Source organism: Mustela erminea, chromosome 3 (genome assembly GCF_009829155.1).
Source record: "Mustela erminea isolate mMusErm1 chromosome 3, mMusErm1.Pri, whole genome shotgun sequence".
Lineage (NCBI taxonomy): Eukaryota > Metazoa > Chordata > Mammalia > Carnivora > Mustelidae > Mustela > Mustela erminea.
The window spans coordinates 79,577,686-79,592,389 of NC_045616.1; the positions used below are offsets into that span (position 1 = coordinate 79,577,686).

The following is a 14,704-nucleotide window of genomic DNA, read 5'->3' on the forward strand; positions in this document are numbered from 1 at the left end:
TATTTATTTGAAAGAGAGGGAGAGAGAGAGCATAAGCAGGAGGAAAGGGGCAGGAGAGGGAAGCAAGACTTCCCACTGAGCAGGGAGCCTGATACAGGGCTTGAACCCAGGGTATTCTGAGATCATGACCTGAGATGAAGGCAGACGCTGAACCAAACGCACCACTCAGGTACCCCAAACCTATGAACTTGTTTCTCCCAAGAAATGGCTTTATTATCTCTAAATTTATTTACATATTTCAGGAGTAACTTCCAGTCCCAAAGCTTAACTTCTACTTTCTCTATACCCAGGTAGAACAAACAATGACAACAAAATCATGAGATGGTCAGCTTTATGAGTATGCAGGCATCTTATGCAAACTCTTCTTCTTCTTCTTCTTTTTTTTTTTTTAAAGGATGCTCCACACCCAGTGTGGAGTCCAGTGTGGGGCCTCAACTCATGACCCCATGATCAAGACCTGAGCTGAGATCAAGAACTGGACACAAAACGGACTGAGCCGCACAGGTGCCCTGCAACCTATTCATTTTTAAAGATAAAGAAAAATATACATGGAGATACAAAATGCTGCCTGAGGTCATACATATATTGGGAGACAAAAATATAATAGGGTGGCTAACTTAATTTTAAGATAATCACTCATCTAACAAAGTAATAAAATTTTCCTTAACTTTACATATTTTCCTCAAAATATTTACATAAATAATGGCCAAAGCCAACTTTATTATTGTTCTCCCTTACAGAGAATAAGTAAAACTGACTAGCTCCTCTAATACCTTTTCTTCAACTCTCTATTATATACCTAAATCAAAATTCTAATTTTCTGTATCAGAAGCTAATTTTTTCTAATATTCAATTTAAAGAGTAAAATTATAAAAAGTATTGATGAATTCAGAGAAGACAGGTGAACTGTCATGAAATTAAAATTTGTTGTTTGGAAAATAACTGCACTTTGAAGACAAAATTTAAGATTATTAAAAAATCTAATTCCTATGGAAGAATTTATTATAGCTTCTCTTAATGTAATGCTATTTCTACTTTGATCAATTTCAGGAGTCTGAAAAAACTTTTTACTAAAAATTTATATATGATTCTACCTTAAGGGCAATGGTTTATTTACCTTAACATTTGACTTCTTTGAGAAATTCACCACTACTCCCCAGCCAAAATCATCTCCTTCATTCTTTACCTAAAAAGAAAGGGAAGCAAGTAAATAAAAACATTTATGCTCAAAAAGCAATTTTATAGACTTCCATGCCCACATTATAGGCTAATAAAATTTGGAAAGTTCTTAGTAACATATTTTTTGAAAGATCAGTTAAACTTAAGGAAAAAGATATAAACCCTAAAGAAAAAAATCATCACCAAATAGGGCTCTAAAACAGTAACAAGAGGAGTATCTCAGTTGGCAAACAAATTTTTTTTTTAAATTTTATTTATTTGTCAGAGAGAGAGAGCGAGCAAGCACAAGCAGGGAGAACAGCAGGAAGAGGCAGAAGAGGCTCCCTGCTGAGCAAGGAGCTCAATGTGGGACTCAATTCCAGGACTCTGGGATCATGATCTGAGCCAAAGGCAGACACTTAATCAACTGAGCCACACAGGCGTCCCTGGCAAACAAATTTCTAAAATGATATGATGTATTTATTCTGAGACTATATGAAATCTTTTATATTTTATAGCTAATGAATTCATCCAGGACTTAAAAATGTTTCTATTTTTTTATTTCATAACTGGAAATACTTTATATGTCCACACCAAAAGTATCTCCTTCGATTTATAGCCCCAAAATGAAAATCGGTGGAGATAAAGAGTCCTTCACACATGATCTCACCCCTAATCAATTCCAAGTGAATAGTGCGAAACACTGTAATTAATACAGAACAACAATTAGAATCTTTACTCAAAATGACATACCTTTACCAAACGACCTGGCTGTAGAAACGGTAAGCAATATTTTGGTTTATGAATATATTCTTCAATTTCTTTACCCAGTTTGGCAAGCTGCTGTCTGATCTTATAATAGATGACGACACTTTCCTCATTTGGTATTACTATTTTATTATACTGTTCTTCTGAGTTCTTTACCTCTGTAAATAAAACACAAGTAAAATATTAAAAAAATACTTTATGTAAACTATACAAAAATACATCTGTTTTTCTTCTACCAATGTAGGAAACAAAGCTTGCATAGACTAGAAATTTTGTGGAAAGACTTCAGAGATAACTGCACGTCGTTCTGAGTATTTTCTTTCTATATGAAGATTCTACATTAAAGTCCCCTGAGTCACTAATTGTGAATCGTCAAATTGAGTCTGAATTGACAGTGATCCTTCCTATCTGGTGAGCTGTTACTCTCCCTATGGACGTGGGAGAGGGTATTAACTAAGAATTCTAGGCCTACATTGTTCAACACCTCATTGTCCAGTAAAACTCTCTGCATTGGCAGAAATGTGCTACAACAGGTTTTTCCAATATACTACCAGCAGACACCAGCCATATGTGGCTTTTTAAATCAAAATTAATGAAAATTAAATAAAATATTTAGTTCCTCAATAGCACTAGCACCATTTCAAATACTCAACTGTCAGTAACTCAACTGGTTACTGACTTCTGGACTTGAATAGCTCAGATACAGAACATTTCCACCACTGCACAAAGTCCAATTAGATGGAACTATTTTGGACTTTTTAAGTAATAGTTGTTTTAAATTTCAGAAAGAATCCAGCTTGCTACTGTCATGAGACCTCCACCACCATCAGGGTCTAGGTCACTAACATTGAGAACAGGCAATTCAACCACAGTTCTTTCTCTACTCAGTCAGTAACCAATACACAAACTTTTTCCCCCAATTTTTCTCTTAGCTCATCTCACCATCTATGGTAGCATTTTCTGCTCAAATTCTTGCATCTAGTGCTGACCTCCCTTCCTTACTCGTTTCATTATGCCCACATCCCATTGTGAACAAACACTATTTCAACTGGCGTAAAATACACAAAACATAAAACTCACCATCAACACATTCAAAGTACATTCACAAAATATGCAACTATCCCCACCACATAGTTGTAAAATATTTTCACTGCCTCAAAAGGAGACTCTATATCCACTGAGCAAACACTCCTCATTTTCTCCTTCCCCCAGCCCTGGCAACCTGTCTACTTTCTATCTGTATGGATTCATCTACTCTAGATATTTCATATATATGCAGTCACGGTATACCAAGGCCTTCTGTGTTTGGCTTCCTTCACTGAGCATGTTTTCAGGGTTCATCCATATCATAGCAGCATAGCATGTATCAGCACTTCACTCCTTTTTATGGCTGAATATTATTTCACTATTTGGGTATACCATTTTAGTGATCTGTTTACCAGGTGATGGACTGAATTATTTCCACCTTTCAGCTACTGTGAATCATGTTTTTATGAACATTCATGCACATGTTTTTGTGTGTGAAAAAAAATTTTTTTTTGGTTATATACCCAGGAGTGGAAATGTTGAGAATCTTTTTCATATGCTTGTTTGTTGGCTAATAGTTTATCTCCTTTGGAGAAATGTCTATTCAAATACTTTGTCCATTTAAAAATTAGACTATTTGTCTTTTTCTTAAGAGTTCTTTCCATATTCTGGAAACTAGACCTGTACAAGATATGTGTCTTGCAAATTATTTTCTCCCATTCCATGGACCTTCTACTTTTTGTTGGTGCCTAATGAGGTACAGAAGTTTTCAATTTGATTATAACAAATTTACTTTTTCCTCTGTTGCTTATATCTTATTTAAGAAACCACTGCCAGGGGCACCTGGGTGGCTCAGTGGGTTGAGCCTCTGCCTTCAGCTCAGGTCATGATCTTGGGGTCCTGGAATCAAGCCCTGCATCTGGCTCACTGCTCAGCGGGGAGCCTGCTTCCCCCTCTCTCTCCGCCTGCCTCTCTGCCTACTTGTGATCTCTCTGTCAAATAAATAAATAAAATCTTAAAAAGAAAAGAAAAAGAAATCACTGCCAAATCCAAGGTTATAGGGATTTAAACTGATGGTTTCTTCTAAGAGTTTTATGGTTTCAGCTTTTATAATTAGGACTTCCATTCAATTTCAAATAATTTATATATACAGTAAAGGTTCAATTCATTCTTTTAATTATGGCTAGCTCACTGCCCCAAGAGCACGTGTTGAAAATCAAGTGACCACAGGTGATTGGGTTTGTTTCTAAACTCTCAATTCTATTCCAATGATCAAATCCTCTATTAAATCTGTGTTTTAGTTTCTTTATCCACAAAATGAAAATAACAAAAATACTCATACTCCTAAGAGTATAATTAGAGATTAAAGATACAGAAAGTACTTAGCTAAGAGTATAGCATATAGTAAACACTCAGGGAGGATATTACAACTATCTTGTTATTATTTTTATTATCATATTCAACATTCTCACAGACTGTTCCCTCAAACTTCTGATCTTTTGCATTCCCTTAGGCATAATACATCACTTTTTTTTTTTTTTTAAGATTTTATTTATTTGACAGACAGGAATCACAAGTAGTAGGCAGAGAGGCAGGCAGAGAGAGGAGGAAGCAGGCTCCCCGTGGAGCAGAGAACCCGCTGTGGGGCTCGATCCTAGGACCCTGGGATCATGACCCGAGCTGAAGGCAGAGGCCTTAACCCACTGAGCCATCCAGGCGCCGCCATCACCTTATTTTTATTTTTTTATTATTTTTTTTAAAGATTTTATTTATTTGACAGAGAGAAATCACAAGTAGATGGAGAGGCAGGCAGAGAGAGAGAGAGGGAAGCAGGCTCTCTGCTGAGCAGGGAGCCCGATGTGGGACTCGATCCCAGGACTCTGAGATCATGACCTGAGCCGCAGGCAGCGGCTTAACCCACTGAGCCACCCAGGCGCCCATATCATCACCTTATTTTTAAATGAACTACAAGTCTTCTTATAGGAAATGAATTCCATTCACTGAAGACTAGAAAGCTATTCTTAATACATATTATGGCAACTGACATTACCAAAAAGAGAAACAATTACAAAACTATAAAAGAATATTTGACGGGCTAAAGTCAGTAAGAAGTTTTATAACAAAAACCACACAGAAATGTTAATACTGCTGCCCCATCTAAAATTACAGAGTAACAATGTTTGCAGGAGTCAGTGAAACAATAAGCACTGACAAGAGTTCAAGAAGACAATAAACACCTGTAGGATGGCTTAAGTACTGCTCCCCATTCTCTCTCCAAATCATTTCTGTACTAAAACCATTTTACTACTGAGTCAAAAGTCTGAGACGCTTTAAGAAGTTACATGTATTTTATATCTAGGATTCTAACTACAGCTATATACAACTCCAGAAAAGTAAGTGTAGTCAATTAAAGAGTAGAGAAACCTTTGTATATAAGAAGCTGGTTTCACTGTAGTGCAGACCATGGGAAAGTCTCAAGATCTTAGGAAACACCAGATGAGAGATACTCCAATAAACTCTTAAAAGAGTTTGCAAACAATTTCCTCTTTTTGAGGGAGAAGGAAGGTTTTGGTTCCAAAGATGTATTAATATATAACATGTGCACAGATACAGACCTGGGAGTGATGGGAAAAATGGACTGCTATTCCAAGTACTGAGCAAATTTTCTAACAGGTTAAAGTTTAAATGGCTTTCCTGATTTACAGCAATACTATCAGCAGTTACAACAAGTACTCAGTGACCATACAACATTAATTATCTCAATTTTCATGAACTAGATGAACTAGTTATTATCCTAGTTTAGATGAGCCAACTAAAGCTCAGATAGTCTTGAATCAAACCCATGTTTAATTTCACAGCTATTGCTACTAACCATGGCATTACCTATTAATAACACAAACAAAAGATTAAAATTAACTTTGCATATTTCCTTTCAGAACAGAAACAGTGAAATCCTCTAAGTTTTATTCCACAGCTCACTGGAAAATCTAATGTGGATTCAGTAAATCAAAATGAAAAACATCTCATGTATGCCAGCCATCCAAGTTTGTTGTAAAACATAAAAGCACTATAAGTTATAGAGATTAGTTCTATAATTCCAAAGACAACAGTCTACATTTTGTTAGTTTTTTAAAAGATTTTATTTATTTATTTGATAGACAGAGATCACACGTAGGCAGAGAGGAGGAAGCAGGCTCCCTGCTGAGCAGAGAGCCCAATGTGGGACTTGATCCCAGGATCCTGAGCCAAAGGCAGAGGCTTTAACCCACTGAGCCACACAGGCATCCCAACAGTCTACATTTTAATTTGGATATACTAATAAGGTGAAAATAGTACCAGCTCTCTTGAAGAAGTTCTAGTAGTATCAATAGCAAAAAGAATGAAACCTTTCTTAATAATAACTAAAAATGAGAATCAACTGCATTCAAGATGTATTCTGCATTTTTAAAGCATACAGGATAGCCTTTTATCACCTCTAACCATTTCCTTCTACACTATTATACCACTCAGTCCTGCAAATTGTAGTAAAGGTGGTGCAATTCTGTCATTAACTCTTTCATCATTTTAATTTCTATCTTTTCCCATTAAAATGTCTGTTATACTCTTGACATTTCATTTTTTTATGAGTTTCAAAAGGTCTTTGCCCTTTAAAAACACAGGAAGGAAAAGCAGGATGATTCAAGCAGAAGAATAAGCAAATGTATAGTAGCAGTACCAGGAAGTGCAGATTATGTTATTCACAATCCTTTTAAAAGTTAAGTCAGTCAGAACCACCCTGAATATAGCAGCAGCTGGGGACTGGAGAGACAGAGGACAGAGGAGTGGGAAATGATGGTAATGTTTCAGTTCAGAGCAGGTAGCCGAGTCTTTGTCAAAGTCATACTCAAGAATTTGAGTCCAGGGGCACCTGGGGGGCTCAGATGGTTAAGCATCTGCCTTCAGCTCAGGTTATGACCCCGGGTTCCTGGGATCAAGCCCTATGCAATTCCTCTCCCTCTGCTGCTCCCCACCCCTTTGCTCTCTCACTCAGTCAAATAAATAAAATCGGGAGGAAAAAAAAAGAATTTGAGTCCAGTGAGAAGTCATAAAAAAAGGGTTTAAAGAAATGGGAAAACACTTGTTTCTTACTCTATCCCTAACCATATCTGAGATATTTTCTATGGAATTATAGAAGAATAATATAAAGTGAAGTTTAAACAGTAATTTATTGGTTGTTAGAATGCGCTATTTTTACAAAGAAGTAAAAAACATCAAAGGTTTTTGGTGCACCAATATGCATTGTTTCTCTTGGTTATTCAGTCACAAAAGCAGTCTAACTGCTGGCTGGCTGGGTGTGTGTGTGTGTGTGTGTGTGGCTTGGGGTGTGTGTGTGTGTTTAATTACCCTACTCATGAATGACCCAGTGATAACTGCTTAGAACTATTGTAAGCTTAAAAATCATTATTTGAGGTATTAAGGTGACTTGGGGTGAGCGGGTGCCTCAGTCAGTCGGGTTTCAGACCCTTGGTTTTGGCTCAGGTCATGATCTCAGGGTTGGGGTTTGAGCCTCATGCTGGGCTCTGCACTTAGTGTAAGTCTGCTTGTCCCTCTCCCTCCTGCTTCTCCCCTGTATTCTATCTTAAATAAATAAATAATCTTTTAAAAATATTAAAAATATTGAGCTACAGTAGCAGGATATACATATGCCTGCTGGTTCATACCACTGTACATCTCTGGACCTCATTTCCACATTGCTGAGTGCTACCATAACCACTCCATTAAGTGCCTGTTGGATTACCAGTTCTTTTTTTTTTTTTTTTTTTTTTTTTTATTTATTTGACAGAGAGAGATCACAAGTAGACAGAGAGAGAGGCAGGCAGAGAGAGAGAGAGAGAGGGAAGCAGGCTCCCTGCTGAGCAGAGAGCCCGATATGGGACTCGATCCCAGGACCCTGAGATCATGAACTGAGCCGAAGGCAGCGGCTTAACCCGCTGAGCCACCCAGGCGCCCTGGATTACCAGTTCTAAAACTGGTCTCTAGACCAGCACACAAAATTACTTCCAAAGCTCCCACTGGTGTAAATGGCAGCACAGTAAATAATACCATTCTAAGTTTTCCCCCCAAATCTCTCTTAAGCAAACCAATCTCTGCCATAGTTTTCTCTGTCTCTAAAGGTATTGAATTCAGCCCTCTTGCACAGAGTATCTATCCCAATTGTCATCCTTTAAGCCTCCTCCACCCCTGAACAACCTGAACCTGTCTTTGACAAACTGAATCAACTTGGAACTAACTGCTCTTGATCAGCTTCATGAAACACCGATAAGATAGCTCACTTCTTTTATGTTATTACATATAAAGAATACATATGCTCTGTCTGTTTTGATACTGTGAGTAGCTCTTCCAGTTCGATGAATATAATCCTCTGAGGAGTTAGGGTAGTCATAATTGATGACAAATTTCACATCTTCCACTTCTAGCCCTTGAGGCCACATCTGTAGCAATCAGAATAGGAGATTATCCATGTATGAAATAATTTAGAACCCAGTCATGTCCTGTAGACTCTTGCAATGGTGGGCCATCCATCTCTTCTCATTTTTCTAGTGAGTTCATGACATCTTTTTTGGTTTCAACAAAAACAATGGTTTTATTCTACTCCTCACTCATGATCTCTTCCATTAGATGAGTAACTTTTTCAATCTTTTCGACATCATGACACATATCCACAATCTGAAGAATGTTCTAGTTTTGCACTCAGTTCTAGTGCACTACACTCTATGAATGTAGTCTTTAAGGAAATCTTCATCAAGCTTACTTCTTTTGGCCAAGTTGCACTCCGCATGAGGGTTTGCCTATCAGGTCTTTTCTAACCCATCATCTTCCTTGTTTGGGTTCGAAGCCGCAAATGAGCATTCTATATACTTCATTAAAGACGGGTTGATGGTTCTTCTCAGATTGGTTTCCCCACACTCTAAAAAGTCCAACAGTCTTTCAGGTGTTGCAATACAGATTTCCACATCTCTCTCCAAATCACAAATTTGTGATCCCTTGGGAACACCACCAGAGATGCAAGTGGACCTCTAGCCACACACTCTTTATATTCAGCAGCTACTTGTTATACATACTATTGGACCAGTTTCCAAGTTGGTGCCAGCACCAAGCAAATAAGGCAATGTTTTCCTACATCCAGTCTATGCTACTCCAACCATATCCAATCCACTTCAAGCAATGACCATCCTTGAGCTTGAATAACAGTTAAGTTCAGTAAAATTCTGTCTTGCAGTCACATCCATTATGTTTCCAGGGAAGTTTGCTTCATAAAGTCAGAACTGGCTTTGGACAGTTGTGACCTTTGTAACTTCCTTCCTTACTCTGTACATCTCCATCTCTTATGCTGTGCATCTACCCAAATCAAGCTGTTTTTGATAAAAATTCTCAAATTTGGGTAGCTCATCAAGATTCCATTTCTTTTTGATTAGTTTTCCCCAGAGTTTCCAAACTGCATTCCAGATACGCAGTTTCTGCCCTACCTTCACCCAAATCAAGGTACACCAAAGCTACGGGTTTCTGCAAGATGATACTGCTCCTTGTTCACTGCCTGTTGACAAAATATTGTTTTACAGTGACAGTCATCTTGTAAGTCAGTATCTGAAAAGTTATTATCTCAGTGTCTCTGGCTGAAGACATGGAATGGTATCACTAAAGCCAGATTTGCTCTATGGACAGCAACTGGAGAGCTGAGGACAGGACACATTAAGTATCTTAAGAGTTCAATCTTCCAGTTATTTGCCAATGACTGGTTCCTACACGACTGATAAGGTATAATCAAAATCTGAAGGGGAAGCCATGGATGGCATTTAGCAATGAGTGGTGTGGGGATTCAAGGAGGAAGGAGTCCTGAGGCTTTAAGAAAAAAAATCTGTAAAATGATGCTAAAGCTCCTTCCAACTCTATAGCTGGTAATAAAGGCTCTCTTACCACCTGAGAAATTAAAGAGGAAATAACTATGATCTATCACTCAGATAAGGGTAAAAAAAAGGAAAAAAAAAAGAAAATTAAGACACTTGGATGTTCTAAGCCTTTTTTCTTTTAAGGCATATTATTATAATTCATTTACTTTTGGCTACATAAAAATTGAGTTGAGTGTACTAACACTTGTGATAGAAAAGTATCTCAACTTTGCCTTTATTTTTAAATAAATAATAGTACATTTATAAAACAGAAATACTGTATAATCATAAAAATCATACTTCCAAAGACTACTTCAGATTAAATTTGAAGAAGCCAAAATCACTGGGCTAATAATAAATGCAAAGTATTAACGCAAGGGTAGGCATAAGGTAAATATTTAACAAAAGATAGTAATATAAGTATCATCATTACTTTTATAGAAAATGTATACAGTAGTCCTCTCTCTTATCCACAGCTTTGCATTCTGTGGTTTTAATTACTTATGTTCAAATACAATATAAAAACAGACAACCTTCTTTCAGACATACAGTCAGAAGGTCAACAGGAATCTAATACTACATCACAATGATTATGTCATTTACCTCAGTTCACCTTATTATGTAGGCATTTTATCATCTCACGTCACAAAACAGGTGAGGTGAGTATAGTGTAAGATATTTTTAGAGAGAAAGAGACCACACTCACATAAATTTTATTACAATATATGTTTGTAATTTTTCTATTAGTGTTGTTAATCTCTTATTGTGTCTAATTTATAAATTAAATTTTATCAAAGGAATGAATGTATGTATAGGAAAAAAACATAGTATATATAGGGCTCAGTACTATTTGTGATTTCAGGTATCCACTGGGAATCTTGACACATAACCGTGGGTAAGGCAGAACTAACGTATTTAATCCCACCTTAAAAAAACAAAAACAAAAACAAAAACAAAACAACACCTTTGTATGAGAAAGAAAAATGTTAGAAGAGCTATGGAGTGTTGCAGCTGGCTCTGTGTAAGGTTACAAATGATTTTAACTTTCCTCTGTATCTTTTGCTCAGTTTTCCAGTTTTTCTTCTTGAAAATGACTAAGAATTATTTTTCTAAGATCTACCAAAACCATTATTTTCAATCTTTGCCTCTGTTTTAGATTTTAATCAGTTTTTACATGATGATCAACCAAAATATCCTCTAAGGTAAGGATCAATACACAATTCTACTTAAACATATCCTCTAAGGTAAGGATCAATACACAATTCTACTTAAACAGTTACCACAGAACACTTTCTGAACTTTAGAAAGCATTACCATAATAGGAGCTAGAAATTCTAAAAAGGCTGAACTGAAATCCCAGTTGGAGTATTAAATTTCCTTATTTATAAACTTATGCTCTGGCACTCTTTTATAATGAGAGAACAGTACAAGGGCAAGACTAATATACACATGCTTCTTACAGGTGAAATTTAATATACCAGGTTCTTTTGTTATGACTCATGAACATGAGCTATCATATAGTATACCTATTATAATAAATTACATTAAATTTGAACCAACTCTTGAAAAGTATACTAGAGCAGGGTTTTCTTTTACTTTAAAATATTCTAGTCGGTTATAAATGACCAGATCACAGTTCTGGTCAAAAATCAGTATTTGGCTAACCAAAAATAAACAATGGCCTAGGCAGCCAGTAATGCGGGAATTGTGCTATTTACTCTACTAGCTAAGAAGGCTCTGTTATGATAATTTTATACTTACTCTCTACTACTCCTGGAATTGCTCTATAATGCTGAAACTGGTAAAAGGATTTTTCCAACATGTACTCAGGATTAATTTCTTCTACACGTAGTAAGTTCAAAACCATGTTGTAGGTCAAATGAAAAGCACTATTTAGAGGATCAGCTGAGCCCTAAGGGGAAAAAAAAGGTCAATGTGATTTTTTTCAAATAAAATTTACATAGATACCTGTTAAACTGCTTAATATTTTAATCCATGTTAAAGAATACTGTACAAATAAGTTCTTTCTTTTAAATGACCAATACAAAGTAATAAATAGTTAATCTTTAGGAAAGTGAATGGAAAAAGTCCACTAAGTAGCAACAGTACTTGTTAAATACTGCTTGCCAAGTATGTTTAGCTCTCTGCCTTACTGGCACTTGGTAAGACTACATTTTCTGGATCCCTGGTGGGTGGGGCAAATAAATTGTAATGATGTGTCACTTTCTGGGCAGGTATTTAATTGCTGGTGTGAAAAGCTATCTTTTCCCTCCAGCACAGACTATTCATGTTCAAGATGCCAGTTTCTTCATCATCTTGCATCCTTAAACAAGAGTAAGCAGAACCTCCTCTATAAACCTGCATTGAACAAGTAAGAGAAATAAACCTTTAAGTACCTGAGATTTAGGTTACTGTAACATAACCTAGCCTGTGCTGACAAAGTATACACTAAATTCATTTCAGAAAGATATTTAGATAAAAATTAGCACCTTAAAACTCAGCTGCCTGGAGTGACATAAAACGGAAGTTTCCCCACCCTACCAATTTACAGATCATTTTTTGTCTACATATTTGAGTCTCTTAACTCAGACAAAAGACCCCTGCGCACAAAGCATCCCCTACTGAGAACCAAAACTACCCCCTGAAGGGAGGACTTCCTTGAGCTAGTAAGACTCCACTGATAACTAATCCCAAAAGGATGTATAACTTGACCAGCAATGCCCACCTGCATGTATCCAGGGAACTTTGTACCACTTTTCCTTACAGAAACTTGTAAAGTATTTTTGGCACTTTGGAGACAACCTTTGAAACACTAGTCCTCTATCTTCCCGGTATTGGCCTGACTAAAATAAATTCCTTTTTTGGTTCACCACCCCTTGTTTCTCTTTAAAACAAGCCTTCAGTGAGTGGCTAAACCTGCTGCTAATTTCAAAGTGGCTTCTGAAGTATGTTTCTCAAATTGCTGGTGAGAGCAGAATCTTAACTTGGTTACCTTAAGTAACTGTTTTCCAATTGTTGGGCTCATCTTTTCATCCACCATAAGAATTACAATTCCTCTATCATCCATTCCCCGCCTTCCAGCTCGACCAGACATCTGAATGTATTCACCAGAAGAAATCTGGGTGAACATAATTAAAAATCCAGAGTTTAGGAGAAAACCTGGTGAAAAATACATTCTTAAATTTTTATCACAAAATACAAGAGCACAAGTTATGTATTCCAAAGAAGAAAATATGACTAAAAACATCAACTTTTAGGGGTTTAAGTAAAAACACAAAAATGCAAAACACTTAAGAATAATGTCATAGAACAAAATTTTAGCTCCAAAATGATCATATACACCAAAGGTACAGATAAAGAATGTTAACTAACTGACATAAAATATCTTTGAGCCAGATGTTGTGGAAAAGTCTAAAAGAAAGCAAAGAAGGAGTCGAACTCTATAAAATACCAATTCTGACTTGATCATAATAGACTTTCTTATTCTGCAAAGTGAAATGAATATAAAATAAACTTTTTTTATTTTTAAAGTATAATTCTCTTGTTTTCTTGGTATACATCCCTGGAGTTCAGTAGAGACCATTCATCGTTAAGAAGAACGTAGTCAAAAAAGATTAGTAAGCCTTTTCAGGGTGACATTCAACTACTGAGACACTGGGCAAAGTTTTATCTGTAAGTGCTTCTGTACTGTTTGGTGAGGGAAAGGGTCTACAGTTCTCAGATTCCCAAAACATACCTGACACAAGAAGGTTAAACTATAAGGATGCATATTACTGATAGCATCAAAAACAGACTTAACAACCTGGGAGAAACAAAGGCACTAGAAAAAACAACAAAAGAGCTAATCCTAAAAAAGATCTGAAAAGAACATTTCAAAAAGACAATGCAACAGAACCTCAACAGGGCCCAAGGGCATCATTACAACATTATGGGATGTTATGGTTTTTAAGTTTAACAATATGATACTGAATCATCAAGAAAAGATTGCTTTCTTAAGTTCAATTATCCACTATACTCTGCAGACTTACTCTACGGTTCTCAGGATGCCAAGAAGTATGTAAAGTCACAAAAGACTTATTTTCTAATGGCATCAATTTTATTTAGAAAATTAAGTAATTTTAAACTGATAGATAACAAAGATTTTTTTTTTTTTGAAGATTTTATCTATTTATTTGACAGAGAGAGAGAGGGAACACAAGCAGGGGGAGCAGGAGAGGGAGAAGCAGGCGCTTCACTGAGTAGGCAGCCCGATGCGGAGCTTGATCCCAGGACCCTGGGATCATGACCTGAGCTGAAGGTAGACGCTTAACGACTGAGCCACCCAGGGGCCCAACATAAAGATTTTTTAAATTTACAATATTTTAAAATGTAAAACCTGAAACTATTAACTGTGTTATAAACAGGAATCACATTCTACATGAATTAAATTATTAAAAGTTCATTTTTTAAAAAATTTTATTTATTTGAGAAAGAATAAGATAGAGAGAGCATGAGAGGGGAAAGGGTCAGAGGGAGAAGCAGACTCCTGGCCAAGCAGGGAGCCCGATATGGGACCTGATCTGGGGACTCCAGGATCATGACCTGAGCTGAAGGCAGTTGCTAACCAACTGAGCGACCCAGGCCCCAATAGTTCAATTTTAGAAAGTTATAGGTTACAGAAAATTTTTGAGGATTGTAAAATTTCTAAAGACAAATGGCAACTGCCTCACTGTATTTGTATTTCTCTTTTGTACAGCAATCAAAACATTTTAAAATAAAACAAATCAAGAAAAAATGCTTTGCCTTTATAACTCTACCATGAGGGCTTTTCAGTGTTTTGATTATTA

The 14,704-nt window shown here is 36.5% G+C and overlaps 1 protein-coding gene and 1 pseudogene across 2 annotated transcripts in view; both read right to left on the reverse strand.

Moving 5' to 3' along the window:
• MTREX (Mtr4 exosome RNA helicase) overlaps positions 1-14,704 on the reverse strand; it is a 99,467-nt gene that overhangs the window by 48,111 nt on the left and 36,652 nt on the right. For both annotated transcript variants that reach the window (XR_004284008.1, XM_032336229.1), the window contains exons 15-18: positions 12,871-12,996; positions 11,640-11,790; positions 1,912-2,084; positions 1,118-1,186 (exon numbers count right to left, since the gene is read on the reverse strand). Coding sequence is in view for 1 of the 2 variants with exons in the window: in XM_032336229.1 (XP_032192120.1) it covers positions 1,118-1,186; positions 1,912-2,084; positions 11,640-11,790; positions 12,871-12,996 (519 nt within the window). In the remaining variant the exon portion in view is untranslated. The remainder of the gene's footprint in view (positions 1-1,117; positions 1,187-1,911; positions 2,085-11,639; positions 11,791-12,870; positions 12,997-14,704) is intronic.
• On the reverse strand, positions 7,951-9,433 carry LOC116585697 (annotated as a pseudogene).